This window comes from Chiloscyllium plagiosum, unplaced genomic scaffold (assembly GCF_037043375.1).
Source record: "Chiloscyllium plagiosum isolate Xiang-an unplaced genomic scaffold, Cpla_swu_hap1 HiC_scaffold_17, whole genome shotgun sequence".
Taxonomy (NCBI): domain Eukaryota; kingdom Metazoa; phylum Chordata; class Chondrichthyes; order Orectolobiformes; family Hemiscylliidae; genus Chiloscyllium; species Chiloscyllium plagiosum.
In genome coordinates, this window is record NW_028270155.1 from 56,302,015 (window position 1) to 56,322,946 (window position 20,932).

The window sequence follows — 20,932 nt, forward strand, 5'->3', positions numbered from 1 at the left end:
TTAATCCATTGAAATGGATCCCTTCTGGCAAAGAGTTTGAAAACCACTGGCCTGTAAATTAGAATTATGCAATCGCACTCGATACCTTGAATCAACATAAACACAAAACCAATAATTTTAAAAAAACACAAATGCTGATATCTTATTAAAAATGCAATCTTTCCCTCCAGACGGCTCTGCTGCAAAGACTGAACCAATTCCCTGCAATGCATGCAACTAACACGTGAGCGTATGCTAATAATGTCAACAAATATACCAAGAACGGGCACGTGACCATATCTTCAGTTTTACGGGGTATGGGAGAAACAAAAATCACAAGAAATAATAATGCAGAGGTTGCCGAGGACATCGGAACCTTCAGACAGTAATTCAGACTAAACATATGTACTGTCGATGTAAAACATAAGCCAAAATAAACTGATCTTGCTTTGATTATTTTACACTGAAACCATTTAGGTCTCCAGGTTTTTAAACGCCAACAACAATGACACAACCGTGACTTACCGGGCAGCCGGTTCATATTGACACCCTGCGCTGACAATCCGATTCCCATATATCTGCAAACAGCGAAAGCTGCAATTATTAAAGGAATCGTCCACCGCCATGAAAAAAAGTCACGTCATGTTAAGAGTCGACAGGAATGGACTTACCCATCTCTGCCTTTGCTAACGATCTTCACCTCAAAGTAATATATGCCACAAGCAGCAGGGATCGGGTGCGTTGCACGAACCGATGCAGCATCTTTGTGGTTTTTTCCGTGACCTGATTTACAAAAATAATAATCACCTTCGGAGGCACCTGACGCAATTTTAGCAGCTGAATTATTCAAAGCCAATAGTTCTCGCCATGGAATTGCGTCAGTGTTCAAACAAAGAGGACCCATAAGGGGACAAATAAATCTTTTCTTCCTCGTAAATCTACTTTTGACCAAACTATCGGAATATCTAAATAATTACATATCCCACACACCCGAATACAGAAGTTAGGAATCCGGCAGGTGACGACAGACAAATGTATTCGTTTTAAACAATACAAGACGCTCAGCCAAAAAGGGTTGTTTATTTTAAGTAACGATTAAATACGTTACTGCATTGCCACCATTGAGACGATCTGCACTTTGTTACTCAGATATCAGTTGGTTAATCACTTCAATAAACGGGCATAGCGCCAGAAATAAGATATAACTGAAAATCGTCTTTTGGGAAAGAGGAAATGTCTTGCATTTTAAAATAAAGCTTAAACTAAAATGCAATATTTTCAGGAGCTAGAGACGGATCAGTGACGTCGATTAACATTAAGATCGTTACTTGTCATGATACCAACCAACACCACTGATACGAGCACGAAAAAAATCACTTATTCACAACACGATCGCCCGTCGGTTACTCTTTTTTTTCCACAGGATTAACCTAGATTATTCCACCGAGACTACCTTTATAATGAACACGGAGATTGTTTTGTGACAATCCGATATAGTTATACTTGTCCTTCGGGCTCCACGATCGAGGCAGTGGAGTCTCATCTTCGTTCACAGCCGGATACAAGCGTTTCAATCTCTCATTTAACTCCTTTTCTTGGTAATTCAGAGCCGAATCCCCGTGGTTTGAAGCTCCAAACTCAGCCATCTTGGATCCTATTGTGTATATATCCCGGATAACGAACGTATTATACTGGCAACCGATTGGCTGCCACGCATCTTGTGGCCGCGGGTGGAGGGGGAGGAGCGCTAAAGCTCACGGGGATTGCAGTCCGTTCGTCGCTGCCAATAAGCGCCTACCTTTGGAGATTGGACTACAACTCCCGGCCGGCGCTGCGGCAACTGAGCCACGCGTCAACACGGCGGCTGCCTCGGCAACAGATTGGCTTCAGCGAAACGCGAACGCGATGGCGTCAGGATGGAGGGGGCGGTTCGTCGGTGACAGGTACGCTGGGAGTTGTAGTCCCGATCCAAACTGTCAAAGTCAAGGAAAAAGAAATGGGAAGAAATGGTCGCGAGGAGTCGCTGCACTTTTACTTTCAACCGTTTCACCGAGTATGAGGTGGAGCCTGGGTGAGCCACCCTTGCAGAGTTGGGCAAAAGAAACTCTAGCTTCAGAATAACCAGGCTGACCGAACGTGTTGAATTAATCTATCGTTAACGGCCGAATATTAGAAACCTTCGGCTCTGTTCCCTTTCAGGGAAACCGTGTTCAGTCAACATTATTGTTTTTATTACTTTCAGTCACCGGTAACTGTATTCCGAAATCGTACTCGTTTTCGAATAATCTGTTTATTGAGATCTGATAAAACAATTTTAATTCATAGCTAAAATGCTTCGGCCTTTTTCTGGATTACTGAAAGTAATGAACATGATAATCAATGTTCGGTTCCCGGTCGGCAGGAGGAGGCTGTCGCTTTCCCATAACAGTAGACAAGCAGGAGGCTGGAAGAACACAGCAAGCCAGCTTGCATCAGGAAGTGTACAAGTCGGCGTTCCGAGTGTAACCCTTCTTCAGCACTCAGGACTTTTTGCCGCTTTCCTATAACAGGCACCGGAAAGGACAGGCGGGGTCCTATCCGACAGGGTCCTTGAGCTGTCACCATGGTGATGGGTCATACACAGGCAGACTGCGATCTAGCATCGCTCGGTTAACCATGTTCACCGATATTGGCGGCTGCGAGAAAACGCAGGGTCTCTCGAGCCAAGGGTAAGGCTTCAACGGAAGAGAGCGGAGGCACAGCTGTGCCGGACCGTGGGAGGGCTTAGCGACGTGTGCACCGATACCGGCTGAGCTCGGCCAGGCTGGGAAAGGCAGGCAGCCTCTGCTCGCCGTCTCTGCGGTTTGCGTCGCCAAGTTCCCGGTTGCTATCCCAACAGTTTCTCCATCTATAGATGCTCATTGTGGTAGCTGAGAAGCCGTCTCTGAAGGAACAGCTGACAGTTTCTGAGTTGGAAAGTTCACTTTTTATCCCTTGCGACTTGTTTATAATTGACCCCCTCATTTTCCTTTTATCACAGTTTTTAAAGGCGGTACATAATTCCGATTTTTTTGTTAGAGCATGTACGCAATTGTCCTCTTTCCCCCTTCGCACATTATATGCTGTATCCTTCGGTAAAGTTCAAGTATTCAAATATGACGAGTGTTCTTCTTTTTATCCCTATTATTGAGCGGTAGCTAATTATTTTCCTCCACGGTGTTGCCACTGGATTGAGTATTTTTCTCACATCAAAACGATGCATTGGGGACCAGTACAGGTAGTTCTTCTATGACGCTGTAGTTGCAATCTAGCGAAATCTGGATCAATGGAAAATCGCTTAATATAAATAATGGGGCCGATGGGACAAATGGGGTTAGGAGCAGACCAGCAAAAAAATCACCACGATCGCTCAAAAATCACCCAAAAGTATAATACAAAGTATAGCACAGCGTCAATAAAGGTATGAATCGTATTTATCAATGAAACAAAATAGTATGTTTAAAAAAAATATTAATGCAGGGTCAGAGGGTCATCGTGGTGCGTAAGGTAGACTCCCTTATTCCTGTTAAGCAAGCTATATCATGTATTCTCTCCTTACTTTATAATGTCTCTTCTAGTATTATAGCCTTTCTTTTGTATTCACCACCTGCAATTTCATCACCAGGAAACTTCTTGATAACATTCTTGTCACTATGCCCTACCACTGACTACCTTCTCCCCAGCTCTCTCCCCCCCAACCTCATTTATCTCTCCACCCCGGAGGCTCCCTGCCTTCATTCCTGATGAAGGGCTTTTGCCCGAAAAGTCGATTTTCCTGCTCCTCGGATGCTGCCTGACCAGCTGTGCTTTTCCAGCATCACTCTAAACTCGACTCTGTACAGTATGCCTCACAGAAAACTGCTTTGTCGGCAGCTGACATTGGCACATGCGCAGAACAAAGCATGCAAAACAATCACTTCTGGAATCGCATTATTGCGAACAAAGGTGAGCATTCTCAAAAATACCATTACTTAATTCGTCAGCAATGTTATAAACAAATCAGATGGCCTAAACTCGCGTTATCCAAGAACTACCCGTAGAAAGCAATTAAGAGTCTGAGTACTGCCTGAGGTTGATTTGTCATAGTCTCAGTATCTAGGAAATACAGTCATCGAGATGTGCAGCACAGAAACAGACCTTTCAGTCCAACCGTCCATGCTGACCAGATATCCCAACCCAATCAAGTCCCACCTGCCAGCACCCGGCCTATATCCCTCTACACCCTTCCTATTCATATACCCAATGCCTTTTAAATGTTGCAATTGTATTAGCCTCCACCACATCCTCTGGCAGCTCATTCCACACACATACCACCCTCTGTGTTAAACAGTTACCCCCGCAGGTCTCTTTTATATTTTTCCCCTCTCACCCTAAACCTATGCCCTCTAGTTCTGGACTCCCCAACCCCAGGGAAAAGACTTTGTCTATTTATCCGATGCATGCCCCTCATAATTTTGTAAACCTCTATAAGGTCACCCCTGGGCCTCCGACACTCCAGGGAAAACAGCCCCAGCCTCTCCCTATAGCTCAAATCCTCCAACCCTGGCAACATCTTTGTAAATCTTTTCTGAACTCTTTCAAGTTTCGCAACATCTTTCCGATAGGAAGGAGACCAGAATTGCACACAATATTCCAACAGTGGCCGAACCAATGTCCAATACAGCCACATCATGACCTCCCAACTCCTGTACTCAATACTCTGACCAATAAAGGAAAGCGTACCAAATGTCATCTTCACTATCCTATCTACCTGCGACTCCACATTCAAGGAGCTATGAACCTGCACTCCAAGGTCTCTTTGTTCAGCAACACTCCATAGGACGTTACCATTAAGTGTATAAGTCCTGCTAAGACTTGTTTTCCCAAAAATGCAGCTCCTTGCATTTATCTGAATTAAACTCCATCTGCCACTTCTCAGCTAATTGGCCCATCTGGTCAAGATCCTGTTGTAATCTGAGGTAACCCTCTTCGCTGTCCACTACACCTCCAATTTTGGTATCATCTGCAAACTTACTAACTGTACCTCTTATGCTTGCATCCAAATCATTTATGTAAATGACAAAAAGTAGAGGACCCAGCACCGATCGTTGTGGCACTCCACTGGTCACAGGTCTCCAGTCTGAAAAACAACCCTCCACCACTACCTTCTGTCTTCTACCTTTGAGCCAATTCTGTATCCAATTTGCTAGTTCTCCCTGTATTCCATGAGATCTAACCTTGCTCACCAGTCTCCCATGGGGAACCTTGTCGAACGCCTTACTGATGTCCATATAGATCACATCTACTGCTCTGCCCTCATCAATCCTCCTTGTTACTTCCTCAAACAACTCAATCAAGTTTGTGAGACATGATTTCCCACGCACAAAGCCATGTTGACTATCCCTAATCAGTCCTTGCCTTTCCAAACACATGTACATCCTGTCCCTCAGATTCCCTCCAACAACCTGCCCACCACTGACGTCAGACTCACTGGTCTATAGTTCTCTGGCTTGCCCTTACCGCCCTTCTTAAACAGTGGCACCAGTTAGCCAACCTCCAGTCTTCCGGCACCTCACCTGTGACTATTGATGGTGCAACTATATCAGCAAGAGGCCGAGCAATCACTTCTCTAGCTTCCCACAGAGTTCTAGGGTACACCCGATCAGGTCCTGGGGATTTATCCACTTTCATGCATTTCAAGACATCCAGCACTTCCTCCTCTGTAAAATGGACATTTTGCAAGATGACACCATCGATTTCCCTACAGTCTGTATCTTCCATATCCTTTTCCACAGTAAATACTGATGCGAAATACTCATTTAGTATCTCCCCCATTTTCTGTGACTCCACACAAATAGTAGGAAGTTCTAGGTGGGAGTAGTTTCAAGTTTATATGACCCCTGATGGTAGCTCCATTGCTGGAGACAGCATAATTCAGCAATTAACAGGCAATGATACTGAGAAATGGCAAAACTAGGATCAACATTAGGCAATTTGATACATTGAGCCCATTCCTCATTCAACACGCTGATCCTGTATCTCAAAGCCACATGCCCACTCATAGCCTTAACCCTGATACCTTTCAGTTCTAGAAATCTATTTCTTTTTTAAATACAATTGGTCACTTACCACCATGGCCTTCTGTGATAGAGAATTGTACAGGTTCACTACCCTCAAAGTGAAAACATTTCTTATAATCTTAGCCAAAATCATATCTTAAGGTCTCTTGTTCTGGACCTCTGGGCAGATCGCAATGATATTGTACCCATTTATAACTATTTGCATTGTTAGTTCATCTACTTTTTTGCATTCAGACATAGTGCTTTTTTACATATATATTTGTATCCAATATTTTTGCACCTCGTCTTTGTTTCCTCTGTCTTCTACTTTTGCTTTCATTTCCATCTTTGTTTCCACTTTGGGTCCTGTTTTCCTGCCACTCAAGTTTAAACCCTCTCCCATTGTACTAGCAAATGCCTGTGAAGATATTGATACTAGTCCTTCTGGGGTGTCAACTGTTCAGCTTGTGCAAATCTCATTTTCCCCAGGAACAATTCCAATGCTTTAAGAATTGAAATCCCTCCCTTCTGCAACATCACTCCAACCATGTACTCAGTTTGTCTATTCTCTTATTTCTAATTTCATTGGTAAAAGGCACTGGGACTGCACCTGCTGTACGTTTTCTGTTTTTCAATTCTGTCTCTCTGGATATGAACCACTTATATATTCATTCTAAAGAAAATCTAATTTACCATTTAAAATTATCTTTTTTAAATTGCAGAGGAACAACAAGAAAATTGAATGTAAATGCCCCTCCCTGTCTGACATATCGGCTACAAGGGAGCAATTTAAAATACCATCTTCCACAGAAACAATTATTGGTAAGCGTTTTGATTAAATAGCCCTCAAAAAATATTATCTGCAAATCTAAAAGATTCAGTCAAAATATGTGGTGCTGAAAAAGCACAGCCGGTCAGGCAGTATCTGAGGAGCAGGAGCATAAGCTCTTCATCAGGAATGTTTGGGAGGGTGGGAGGTGGCGCAAGGAGGCTGAGAGATAAATAGGAGGAGGGTAGGACTGAGGGGGAAGGTAGCTAGGAATGCAACAGGTAGATGAAGGTGGGGGTGATATTCAGAGTGGAGAGTGGAGAGGAAGTGGGCAGAAAGAGGTACAGGTAGGACAGTTCAAGAGGGCAGCATCGAGTTGGAGGGCTGAATCTGGGATAAGGTGGGGATGGGAAATGGGGAAACTGGTGAAATCAACATTGATCCCATGTGGTTGGAGGGTCCCAAGGTGGAGGATGAGGTGTTCTTCCTCCAGGCATTGGGTGGCTAGGATTTGGTGGTGGAGGAGGCCCAAGACTTGCATGTCCTTGGCGGAGTAGGAGGGGTAGTTGAAGTGTTCAGCCACAGGGCAGTGGGTTGATTGGTGTGTCCTGGAGATATTCTCTGAAATGTCGTCAAGTTGGCGTCCTGTCTCCCCAATGTAGAGGAGACCACATTAAGAGCAGTGGACTCTGTAGATGAGGTGTTTGAAGGTGCAGGGAAATCTCTGTCAGATGTGGAAGGATCCTTTAGGGCCTTGGATGGAGGTGAGGTGGGGGAGGTATGGGCGCAGGTTTTACACCTCGTGGTGGCAAGGGAATGTGCCTGGAGTACAGGGTGCGTTGTTGGGGGCAATGCACCTAACGAGGGAGTCATGGAGGGAATGGTCTCTATGGAATGCTGAAAGGGGTGGGGAGGGAAATATATTTCTGGTGGGGTCTGACTGTAGGTGGCGGAAATGACGTTGGATGATGCATTTTATCTAGAGGTTGGTGGATGAAAAGTGCGGACCAGGGGGATTCTGTCCTTGTTGCAGTTGAAGGGTTGGGGTTCAAGGGTACAGGTGTGCAAAGTGGAAGAGCTGCAGTGGAAGGTATTGTTGACCACGTGGAGGGGAAATTGTGAAGTAGGAGGCTATCTGGGTAGTTCTGGAGTGGAATTGGTTCTCCTGGGAGCAAATGCAGAGGAGGCAGAGGAATTGGGAGTAAGGGATAGCGTTTTTACAGGAGAGGAGGTGTAGTCCAGGTAGCTGTGGGAGTTGTTGGGTTTAATATAGATGTCCATCTTGAATTGGTCGCCGGAAATAGAGAGATCCAGGAAGGGGATGGAGGTGTCTGAAATAGTCCAGGTGAATTTGAGGTCAGGGTGAAAGGTGTTCATGAAGTTGATGAACTATTCAATCTTCTCATGGGAGCATGAGGTGGCGCCGATACAGCCATCGATGTCGTGGAGGAAAAAGTGGTGGTACAGTGTCGGTGTAGCTGTGGAAGATGAACTGTTCCACATATGCGATGAAGAGGCGGGCATAGCCTCATCCCAACCCAGCAACCGCAACAAGGACAGAACCCTCACCTTCCACCCACTAACCTCCAGATACAACGTGTCATCCTCCCACTGTTTCCGCCACTTTCAGTCAGACCCCACCACCAAATACATTTACCTCCCCACTCCTTTCAGCATTCCACACAGACCATTCCCTCCGCGATGCCCTTGTTAGGTACGCCCTCCCCCCACCCCCTGATACCCTCCACTCTCAGCACCTTACCTTACCACTGCAAGTGGTGAAAACCTGCACCCACACCACCATCCTCACCTCCATCCAAGGCCCCAAAGGATCCTTCCAAGATTTTTCTGCACCTCCAAACATCTCATCTACTGTGTCAGTTGCTCTCAAAGTCGTCTCCTCTACACTGGGGAGGCAGGACGCCAAATTGCAGAACGTTTCAGAGAACATCTCTGCTACAAACGCACCAATCAACCCCACCGCTCTGTGGCTGAACACTTCAACTCCCCCTACCACTCCGCCAAGGACGTGCAAGTCCTGGGCCTCCACTACCACCAAATCCTCGCCACCCAATGCCTGGATGAAGCACACGTCATCTTCCGCCTTGGGACTCTCCAACCACATGGGATCAGTTTCCCCATCTCCCCCCAACCCAACATCTTATCCCATATCCAGCTTTCCAACTCGGCCTTGGCCCCTTGAACTGTCCTACCTGTCCATCGTCCTTCGCACCTATCCACTCCACCCTCCACTCTGACCTATCACCATCAGCCTCGAACTTCATCTACCCATCGCATTCCTAGTTACCTCTCCCACCCCACCCCACCCTACCCCTCCCATTTATATCTTAGTCTTCTTGGGGACCCCCCTCACATTTCTGATGAAGAGCTTATGCTCAAAATGTCAACTCTCCTGCACGTCGGATGCTGTCTGCATGGCTGTACTCTTCCAACATCACACTTTTTGAGTCTGATCTCCAGTATCTGCAGTCCTCACTTTCTCCTAAAGATGTAGTCGCAATACAGTATAAGACAATTAACATTTGATCAAAACATACTTTGAGTAATGTAGCAAAACTCTGTATAAACATCAATAGAGTTATGAGAAAAGTGAGACTTAATTTCTTTTCTTAGATCATAGCATGGTTTACATTATAGTAATAAACTTATTGCATTTTGCTATGGACCTTTGATTCACAGACAAGGTTATCTGGTCAGATTACTAGATCACTTTGCATCATTTGAATTATACCTTGATGATGTCTAAATTTCAGTTTCTCCCTCTTTTTTTTGTAAACTTTCTCTTGTCTCTGACCTATGTGGAAGGTCATCAGATTCTGTATCTGGCTCATCACCTGAGCAGCTAAGAGGCCCAAGAAGAACAAGGGAAATTTGACACCTGTTTTTTTTCTCTCTTTTGTAGTTCTTCAATACAAAGTCATTTTTTAAAAATAAATAACCATTTTTAAGTAATACTCTAATTTTACACTCCATTGCTATGCAGCCAAGTGTTGAAAAGAATGATGGATACCTGTCCAACTGGCCTGGATATGTGGGTGGAGAGATTGTTCAACAAAAACAAGCATTTCAACCATCAAATGTCAATAGATTCCATGGGTAAGAGACGGCTATGATCATGGAATTTGTTAAAGTTTATAATATGGAGATATAATCGCTCTTTCTACATATAAAATTGTAAATGAGAGGGTAAATGATATGCCATTGGAGTTCCTCTGTTCAGCAGTGCCCTCCCTAGAATGGAACTGATCAGATCCAATTCGAGTCTGTTCTCATTTGTATTGGTTTGGGGGAGTTGGGTGCAAGGGCAGCAAAGTAACATCCAGGATTTCCATTTAGATGATAGGAATGGGAGCAAGCAATTTTGCCCCTTGAGCCTGTTTCTCCATTAAATTTTATTATGGCTGATTCTTATTACAACAACATATACCCAATACCAATCTACTTCCTGTGATATGTAAGAACGTAAGAAATATGAGTAGCCTAATTGTTGATCTTGATTTTGAACATGTCAGTTGCAACAACATTGACAATGTTTTAGTAGAATAATTCCACATTTCCACGATGTTTTGTATGGAAAAGAAATCACTTAATTGCTGCATTATTCAGTTCTAATTGGAAAAATGTGACCCCTTAGTCTGGATAAGCTGACGAGGAAATGACTTCTCTGTACCTACTGTATCACTTTTTAAAATCATTTTAAATTTGAGGGGTTGCAATCCAGGTTGTCACCAATAATTTTGACATTTTCCAGTCACTATATAAGAATGTGTGTGTATAGGTATCTGATGGGGACAGAATTGAGCTCTTGTTTGATGTCCTATTCCTGTGGTCAAAATACTTGCTCAATTTGCAAAACTACAAATCAAGGGACACTTTTTCTCTTGCTGTCATCATGATTGACATGCAAAAAACCACATTTGGAAAGGAAATACCAGTTAATACTGCAAAAAACTGAGGGTGCTGTTTGGTTAGATCATGGTTGGCATGAGATGGAGTGGGAGTTATTAAATGTAAATCTTAACTGAAAACCTCAGACCGGGCCACCTCTTGATTGGTCAGCATGTTATGACAGGGAGTGCAGCAAGGTTTGGCAGTCTCCATTACCCCATTCTCATTAAAAAGGCACACTGTATCAGCAAATTTCTTCCACTTAAATAGAACAAGGTCTTTTGTGTTAATGTATCAGACTGCAAGGTGAACTGATGATCTTAAATTGGTTTCTGATGCAATTCTTACCACAAATGTTTCCAAAAGCAGAATCCTATCTAATATTGGACATCGTGTTCTGAGGTTAGGAAGCATGGGCGAGTTGAGCACAATTGTTAGACTGCTGAGAATTTTCAAAGGGATGTGTTATTTGATATAATCTGTCTGTGACTGGGATGTACAACCTACATACTTGACATCACACTGGCATTGAAACTTGTTTATATCATCATTCGTTCGTGTGATAGGAAAGTTTTTTTGACATGATGACAGCATCCTGTTTATGGAGTAAAAACCACTCATGTTTACTGCAAATTGTCAGTGTGAGGCAGCCCAGCTTTACAGTTCAAATCTTTGAGATACCCACCCCTTGCAGGTAATCTGGGATGGACTAGGCACCATGCAAAGCAGAAATGGTAGTCATAGGCCCTTCCATGAATTTATGCAATATATAGTGAATGAGGATTTGATCAGGGTAGCTATTATCTCCCTGAGGTAACAGTGACTGAAGGACCTGAACTTAAGGGAATTTATATTTGCCAGGAATTGGTGTTGGAGAGACTGTTAGGTCTGAAGGTTGATAAGTCCCCGGGGCCTGATGGTCTACATCCCAGGGTACTGAAGGAGATGGCTCGAGAAATCGTGGATGCATTGGTGATTATTTTCCAGAGTTCGATAGATTCGGGATCAGTTCCTGCAGATTGGAGGGTGGTTAATGTTATGCCACTTTTTAAGAAAGGTGGGAGAGAGAAAGCAGGAAATTATAGACCAGTTAGTCTGACCTCAGTGGTGGGAAAGATGCTGGAGTCTATTATAAAGGATGAAATTATGACACATCTGGATAGTAGTAACAGGATAGGTCAGAGTCAGCATGGATTTATGAAGGGGAAATCATGCTTGACTAATCTTCTGGAATTTTTTGAGGATGTAACTCTGAAGATGGGCGAGGGAGATCCAGTAGATGTGGTGTACCTGGACTTTCAGAAAGCTTTTGATAAAGTCCCACATAGGAGGTTAGTGAGCAAAATTAGGGCACATGGTATTGGGGGCAAAGTACTAACTTGGATTGAAAGTTAATTGGCTGATAGGAAACAAAGAGTAGTGATAAACGGCTCCATTTTCCGGAATGGCAGGCAGTGACCAGTGGGGTACTGCAGGGATCAGTACTAGGACCGCAGCTTTTTACAATATATGTTAATGATATAGAAGATGGTATTAGCAATAACATTAGCAAATTTGCTGATGATACTAAGCTGGGTGGCAGGGTGAAATGTGATGAGGATGTTAGGAGATTACAGGGTGACCTGGACAAGTTAGGTGAGTGGTCAGATGCATGGCAGATGCAGTTTAATGTGGATAAATGTATGGTTATTCACTTTGGTGGCAAGAACAGGAAGGCAGATTACTACCTAAATGGAATCAATTTAGGTAAAGGGGCAGTACAGAGAGTTCTGGGTGTTCTTGTACACCAGTCAATAAAGGTAAGCATGCAGGTACAGCAGGTAGTGAAGAAGGCTAATAGCATGCTGGCCTTCATATCAAGAGGGATTGAGTATAGAAGCAAAGAGGTTCTTCTGCAGCTTACTGGGCCCCGGTGAGACCACACCTGGAGTACTGTGTGCAGTTCTGGTCTCCAACTTTGAGGAAAGACATTCTGACTATTGAGGGACTGCAGCGTAGGTTCACGAGGTCAATTCCTGGAATGGCGGAATTACCTTACACTGAAAGACTGGAGCGACTGGGCTTATATACCCTTGAGTTTAGAAGACTGAGAGGGGATCTGATTGAGACATTTAAGATTATTAAAGGTTTGGACACTCTGGTGGCAGGAAACATGTTTCCGCTGATGGGTGAGTGCCGAACCAGAGGACGCAGCTTAAAAATACGGGGTAGACCATTTAGGACAGAGATGAGGAGAAACTTCTTCACCCAGAGAGTGGTAGCTGTGTGGAATGCTCTTCCCCAGAGGACAGTGGAGGCCCAGTCTCTGGATTCATTTAAGAAAGAGTTGGATAGAGCTCTCAAGGATAGTGGAATCAAGGGTTATGGAGATAAGGCAGGAACAGAATACTTATTAAGGATGATCAGCCATGATCACATTGAATAGTGGTGCAGGCTCAAAGGGCAAAATGGCCTACTCCTGCACCTATTGTCTATTGTCAAACAGGATTGTTTTGATATGCCCTTTCTCAGCATCAAGCTTACACAATATAGACTCCATGTTAGATAGTGCTGCTTTTAGTTGTACTGCTGGGAAGGCAACTAGTGAGCAGATGGCTAGTTCCCTATTCACAAGGTAGATAAGGTTGATCTAGTAGACCGTGGATTTGTAGCAATATATGTTAATGATATAGAAGATGGTATTAGCAATATATGTTAATGATATAGAAGATGGTATTAGCAATAACATTAGCAAATTTGCTGATGATACTAAGCTGGGTGGCAGGGTGACCAGTGAAAATGGACATTCAGTATATAGTAGTAGCAAACACTGGCAGATTTCTCAACCGCCAGATTGAGGAAAGGGATCTTGTAAATAGCTCCTGTTCTAATCAATCACCCTCTTTTCTGAGTCTGTGTTACTCTAGATTCTGAAACTGCACTCCAGTACTTATTCACAGACACAACTCCAGCTTTTTACTCATAGCTTGCTTCAACAAGCTGAAACTGCCACTGGGTTTTCCATGAGCTCCAATCTTGCTCAGTTGTATCAAGCAAATACAGCTTTTGGGCTTTTAAACTCCCCCTCTCAGCTGTATGAACAATTAGTGGCACACTGTTTTTCTGAGTTCCCACAGCTTCCATGACATTTCTTGAGCGCTGACCCGAAGCCGTCCACTAATTCCTAGAACTTCATTCTGAGTTATGACAACACAGAAATATCCAACTGCTCTTGACATTTCGTTGAATCGGAGAACCTAATTAGTTCAGTTGACTTTCCAGTAGTACAGCTAAAAACAGTATTACCTAACATGGTGTCTGCATCTAACTGCCTCTAACCTTTGAACTCCTCTTCTGTGATTCTTGAACTACCCTGAGCCAATAAAACATACTGAACATTATCCTCAACAATCTCCCTGCCATAAATGCATCTGTCCAGCACAGTATCAATAAGGCCACTGTACAATCCTAGTGGTGATGACACCTCTTCTTCATGTTGAGGATACCTTCCATAGTATTGTGTGGCACTGTCACTGTCCTAAATAGGATAGACCTTGAACACATCTAGCAACCTGAGATGGGCATCCAAGAGATGATTTGAGCTATCAGCAGCAACAGAATTATACTCAACCCATCCGTAACCTTATTGCCCACTTTATCAACGTCTGTATAATTACAAGCCAGAGGATCAATGAAGAATGAGGGAAGGAATGCTAGGAGCAACACTAGGCAGATGTACAAAATGAGATGTCAACCTACAAAGCTACAAAAGGCAAACAAGGGCAGCAAATTCATGGGAACATCACAACTTACAAGGTCCCCTCCAAGCAACTCACCATGCTGATTTAGAAATATATTATCGTTCCTCCAGTATCACTGGGTCAAAATCACAGAACTCACTCCTTAATTTACCTAAAACTAATGGATAGCTCACCACAATCTTCTCATGGGCAGTTAAGGATGTGCAATAAATGCTACTCAGCCAGCCACACTCCCATCCAATGAATTCAAAAAAATGCATGTTTTGTTTGTAAGGGAATTTTTATTCTACTGATGAGAACAGCTGGACTCTACAACCACCTGATGAAGGAGCAGCACTCCAAAAGCTAGTGCTTCGAAATAAATCTGTTGGACAATAACCTGGTGTTGTGTAATTTTTAACTTTGTCCATCCAGTTCAGCACTAGTTCCGCCACATCATATATCCCCAGATACTATGCATTTACTACCTCTGTTTCACTGAGCATGAATCTCATTCATAAGTTGTCTTTGGACTATAATCTTGAGTTGTGTGATTTTTAACTCTAGGGATAAAGTTACCAAAAGAAAATTCATGTTTTTTTTTAATATTCTCATTCACAATAATTTATAAACTATATAATGAGTATAATTACTATATTTGTCTGCAGCTCCATTGTATATTAATCAAGTTGACCCAGATGAGCTGGACTGCAATGGAACAGAACTTTTTTAAAAGCCCCTTTTTTGTTTGTTTTAACCCTATAGATTTGATATTACAAATGTGAACAATGCCCCCAAACCTCGATTCTTGCAACAGCTGGAAACACACCTGAGGAAAGAACTCCAAGTCTTGGACCTAAGTGGGCCCAACGCTCAGGAAGTAACTCTACAAGTGTGTTTAAAACATATTCTAATATGTCGTTACTATTGAGTTTTGAGAAGATTTGTAGCTCAGGTTAAGGTTCTGGATGTAAGTTTGCTCACTAAGCTAAAAAGTTCTTTTTTTAGACGTTTCGTCACCATACTAAGTAACATCATCAGTGAGCCGCAGGTGAAGCACTGATGTTACATCCCGTTTTCTATTTATGTGTTTAGATTTCCTTGGGTTGGTACTGCCATTTTCCTGTGGCAATGTTATTTCTTGTTCTTTTTCTCAGAGGCTGGTAGATGGGGTCCAAGTCAATGTGTTTGTTGAAAGAGTTCCAGTTGGAATGCCATGCTTCTTGGTATTCTTGTGTGTATCTTTGTTTGGCTTATCCTAGGATGAATGTGTTGGCCCAGTCGAAGTGGGTATAGAAAACAAGCAAAACAAACATAATTTACAAAATCCTTGCAAGAACTATAACAAACACTACATTGGACAAACAGGCAGAAAACTAGCCACCAGGATACATGAATATCAACTAGCCACAAAAAGACATGGCCCACTATCACTAGTATCCTTATATATACATGAGGAAGGACACAACTTCGACTGGAATAACACATCCATCCTAGGACAAGCCAAACAGCGACATGCATGAGAATTCCTAGAAGCATGGCACTCCAACTGGAACTCTATCAACAAACCCCATCTATCACCCTCTGAGAAAAAGAACAGGAAATGGCATCACCACATTAAATCAAGTCACCAACCGAAGGAAACCTAAACCCATAAATAGAAAGTAGGACGTATACCAGCGCTTCACCTGACGCTCACTGATGATGTTACCTAGTATAGTGATGAAACATCTGAAAATGAACCTTCAAACAAACTTGCATCCATGTGGTCACTATATTTGTTACATTTAAGTGCATGCGTTTACCATTGATTTAAGAAGCAATTAATCTAGCACATTTGATCTGATTTCCTAAAGAACCAGGTTTCAGCATTTTTAAACACTATTACATTTCTTCATTCCTTTGCCTTAAATGGTCTATGTAACATGGAATTGAGGTGTAGTCTCCACCTATTAATTAAAAAGAAAGAATAAATTATCAAGTTATAGTCACCCAAATAAGCAAATGGAGAATTTTATAAATGCAATTTGAATTTTATTTATCAAAATTGAATTCAATTTTTTACTGAGTTAACACAGCTCAAGAGTGGTGATAATGAAAATAGTACAGCAAGTGAAGCAATTGTATACCTTGTTACTTTCCAGAATGGAAGGAAGCTTATAAGGAGTCTCTATTCTTGTTTGCTTCCTAGTGCTCTTTGTTCCAAGTAATCTATTAAAGTCATTCCCCAGTGGACCACTGAGCTGAAGATATCCTTGCAAATCTTTCCTGAACCATTTCAAGTTTAACAACATATTTCCTCTAGCAGGGACACCAGAATTGAACAGTATTCTAAAAATGGCCTCATCAATGTCCCGAACAGCTGAAACATAACATCCCAACTCCTCTATTTAGTGCACTGACCAATAAAGACAAGCTTACCAAATGCCACCTTCACCATCCTGTCTACCTATGATTCTACTGTCAAGGAATTATGCACCTGTACTCCTAAGGTTTTTTGTTTGGCAACACTCCTCAGGGCCCTACCATTAACTGTATAAGTCCTGCCTTGGTTTGCCTTACCAAAATGTATCACCTCACATTTGTCTAAATTAAACTCCATCTGCCACTCCTCAGCCCATTGGACTTGAACCCAGGCCTCATGATTTGGAGGTAGGGACACTATCACTTTGCCACAAGAACCCTAGAAATATCTTAAATATCTTTGTCATTTTATTATTTTCATTCATAACAGCATCACTGGTAGTTTTAAGTGGTCCACATTACTCCTAATATACTTGTAAATTTTCTATTGTCAAATTATCTGATCTCAGTAAGTGTGTCAGTCGAGGAATCTATAATTGACCTCAATTCATCATAGCTTAGTTGGCTGGACAACTGGTTTCCAACGTAGAGTGATACCAACAGTGTGGGTTCAATTCCTGCTGTGGCAGCGGTTACCAGGTAGGTAACCTCTGCCCTTGCCTGAGATACAGTGGCTCTCTGGATAAGCCAGCACCAGTCATCTCTCTCAATAAATGAGCAGTCTCTTGAGACTATGATGACTTGACCTTTACAGAGAAAAATCAGTAATTGTTCCTATTTCTAATTATATCTAATTAACCATACTGGAGTGTGAATATTTGGTCAGGATGTAATTGAGCTTGGCTATGACACCCTACAAATACCTAACCCCCGACTGGCACTGCTTTTAGACCTTGTATAGCATATAAAGCAAAGGACTACTTGGACTGATTTCAAAGTTCATTCAAAATTTTAAATCTATAGAACTCTACCTCAGCTGGAGTAGGAAAAATATAGGGAACAAAATTACAGATTACAAAAATGTAGCCATTCAGGTTAGCAAGTAGACCACTATTGGCCATTGGTAGATATATAACGGATTTATTGATGGTATGAAGCTAGTTTCTACAAAGTGCTCTCATTTTATTTTATTTAGATGTTCCGTGAAATGTGAAATTGTTTTGTTTTCTCCAGGCGTGATATTAGCTTAACATTGCTGAGTTCCACTTCCTGATGAATTGGACAGAATTCCACCTATGTAAATTTGTGTGCTGTTAACAATATTGAGTTTACCTTTGCAAACTCTGCATCTGCTTTTTAATTACAGACTAATTGCTTTACACTACCAATCCCTCTGTGATTAGTTTTTTACTTTTGATAGATTAATTAATATATCTACTACTATTGCTGTATCTTGCAAAAAAACATTTTTAAAAAACAATGCATAAAGCATGGTTCCAAAGATCAGTAATTGCACGAAAAGCTGATAATTAGATGCTAATGTGAAACTGAGAACCAACATGTAGCTCATAAGTGGCTGTGTTAGACATAATGCAGCAGGTGATTAGTGTGAAAAAAATGCTGCAGAGCAAGACGTTTCTAGGTCTGTGATATAACAGTCTTAACAATTTTGGAACTCTTTTTGTATTTGGTACCAAAATGAATACCTTTGCAGGGCACTGGCTTTCTTCACATTGATATTAATTTTTTAAACAAGGACTGAAGAAAGTACCCAGAATATTTGGAGTAAATACAGCATGGCTGAAATTGGTATGTAAGTTTAAGATTATTTCTGTCCAGCCTATTCTGATTGTTATTATTGATTGTATTATTACATCTGAGGTGTTTGCTCAGATCTTTGCTTATCTTTGCTGAAATATTAATTATTCTGCTCTTCACAAAGGCTTATCGTGAGGTTTTTGAATATTTCATCGAGGATTTAAAAACCTACAAACCATTGCTTTCAGCCATAAAGAATGAATATGAAATTACCATAGGTATGTAATTTTCTGTCACTCACAGTGGAATCTGAAGTGTGCTTTTAGATGCTGAGTAAATTTTAAAAAAAATAAACATTTAATCATTAGTGAACTCCTTTTGGTGCTTATCTAGAGATCAATTTATAAGTAGCTGTTGACTGATGAGTTGCTCATCTTAGTTTGAAAATTTTATTCAATGATTAATGCTTTTAAGTAAGTAAAGATCACTTGTAATTTTCTTAAAGTTCTGCCAACAACACTATCCTTGTGCCTAGTTTTGTTTTTATTCATTGAGTAATTGAACTTTCATTATCAGAAAGAAGTAATTTAACTTCAATCAACAGAAATGTCTTGTGTCTGTGCTGAGTAATCTGGATGCAGCCAGGGCAGCAAAGGATCTCTACAATTAGTCCTTGTCTTCCATAATTCATAAGGGAAGATCTGCTAGGGTTCCTACTCATGTAATTATGCATTGAAACTCCTCCTCATATCTTAGTTTATGGTATAGACAGGATCACACTTGGCTACGTTGTCACATTGTATTACGTCTGCCGACATGTGAACTAACTATGAATAATTACGGCAGCCAGACCTCCTTCAATGTGCCAGATATATATGTTTTCCATTACAGAATTAAGTTTTCAAAAATAAATCAAACAGGAAAATAAATGTTTGGTGAAAAGTTGAGAAGACAATTAGGTAATGTAAATACAATAATTAATTCTCAGGAAAAATAAGTCATTTAACCTGCTGTGTTTTTAACAAAATGCCCATGCTTGTGGAATTTTAATGCAACTTCAGATAATGGGATAGTGTTAACACCTTAGGACTTTTTTAATATTAAGATAAAGACTTCTCCAACCAATTTAAATTCCCCATTTTTTGCAAATTGCTGAGGTTGTTTTGCATTTGTTACAGATTTTAAGTTTGGAGGAGGAAAAGCTAATAATTGCATCGCCATCTTTTCCTCCAATTCAGGTTATTTGGTAATAAAGCAGTAATGTTTTTTCAACTAGAATATGTCATTCCATAAAGTCACATAGTGGCTCATGACCATATTTTGGTTTTTTTTCTAAAGTTTCTTCACATATAATTGGCAAAATATTTACACTTCCCTCTGGTTCCTGTCTTAAATCAAGCAACATTTTTTTCTACATCAGCTCATCTGCGAAACCGAATCCGTGAGTTGGAGCCTTTGAAAAGCTTGCTGGTTGCCACATCAGAGACCTGCGAACAGAGGATTATTGCTCTACAAGAAGAGGAAAGATTTGAAGTTCAATCACTAAAGAGTGAAAAAATAGAGCTACTGGACAAAATTGATTATTTACTGAGGGTGCAAGATTCCCTAGTGACTCAGGTCAGTTAACTCATGTAAGACTGACCAAATATTAAATACTATAGTGGATAAGATATGACTAAAAATGCCAAAATAAATTAGAGTTAAGTCTAACTGGCCCTGAATATCCTTCCAGGGCTGGATTATGATGTTGCTATCAGCCTTAACTTATTTTGCTATTTGATTTGATTTTTTATCTACAGTAAATAGAACTATCTCATTTTAAAATAAAATGTCACAAGTCATGTTTGGGCAATCCGACTGATGCCCCAGAACTGATATGTGTAACAAACAGATTTTGTTTCCATTATTGGAAGAAAAAAATATTTTGTTTTTCACAAACACACAAATCTAGAGAAACCCAGCAGGTCTGGCAGGATATGCAAACTGAGACAGAGAAGCAGAGACAGAGTTAATGTTTCGAGTCACATATGACTCCTCTTCATAACTGCCAAGATATTAGAAAATGGATTATTAATACTGTTGACAAAGGAGAGGACCCATTCTTTCCATTTCACACCTTAATTTATAACCATTTAACGTCTTTTATCCCTCTTCCAACTCCATTTAACAACCCCTTTGTCTTTTGCACTGGACCTCTAAACCATCTCTTCCTTTGTCCTCTCCTCTGCTTCTGTCAAAAGTATTTTTTTTTAATTTCTAACATCTTTCAGTTCCAAACAGAGTGGACTCAATGTCAACTCTGTTTCTCTCTGTGTCAGACCTGCTGAACTTTTCCAGCATTCTGTGTTTGATTCAAATTTCCAACATGCACAATATTTTACTTGTCTTTATCATAGTTGTTTTCCCTCTATCCTGTCCTCTTACATTGGCTGCTGACTGGGGATGGTTTCATAGCTGAGCTGCAATTGTCACCAAATTGATCATTATTCATGGGTGAA

General features: G+C 41.4%; 2 protein-coding genes across 5 annotated transcripts in view; one reads left to right on the plus strand and one right to left on the minus strand.

Annotated features, from left to right (window-relative positions):
• ranbp10 (RAN binding protein 10) overlaps positions 1-1,645 on the minus strand; it is a 164,709-nt gene extending 163,064 nt beyond the window's left edge. For both annotated transcript variants that reach the window (XM_043707073.2, XM_043707074.2), the window contains exons 1-3: positions 1,433-1,645; positions 651-762; positions 505-557 (exon numbers count right to left, since the gene is read on the minus strand). In XM_043707073.2, coding sequence (XP_043563008.1) covers positions 505-557; positions 651-762; positions 1,433-1,625 — 358 coding nt within the window. In that variant the 5' untranslated portion in view covers positions 1,626-1,645. The remainder of the gene's footprint in view (positions 1-504; positions 558-650; positions 763-1,432) is intronic.
• Positions 1,646-2,225: 580 nt separating this feature from the next.
• tsnaxip1 (translin-associated factor X interacting protein 1) overlaps positions 2,226-20,932 on the plus strand; it is a 59,154-nt gene continuing 40,447 nt past the window's right edge. The window contains exons 1-6 of one of the 3 annotated variants that reach the window (XM_043707077.2): positions 2,226-2,687; positions 6,758-6,857; positions 9,809-9,921; positions 15,198-15,324; positions 18,619-18,712; positions 19,855-20,051. In XM_043707077.2, coding sequence (XP_043563012.2) covers positions 2,635-2,687; positions 6,758-6,857; positions 9,809-9,921; positions 15,198-15,324; positions 18,619-18,712; positions 19,855-20,051 — 684 coding nt within the window. In that variant the 5' untranslated portion in view covers positions 2,226-2,634. Of the gene's footprint in view, positions 2,688-3,351; positions 3,943-6,757; positions 6,858-9,808; positions 9,922-15,197; positions 15,325-18,618; positions 18,713-19,854; positions 20,052-20,932 lie in introns of those variants that run through there. The other 2 variants (XM_087995941.1, XM_043707076.2) reach the window with 2 other exon arrangements.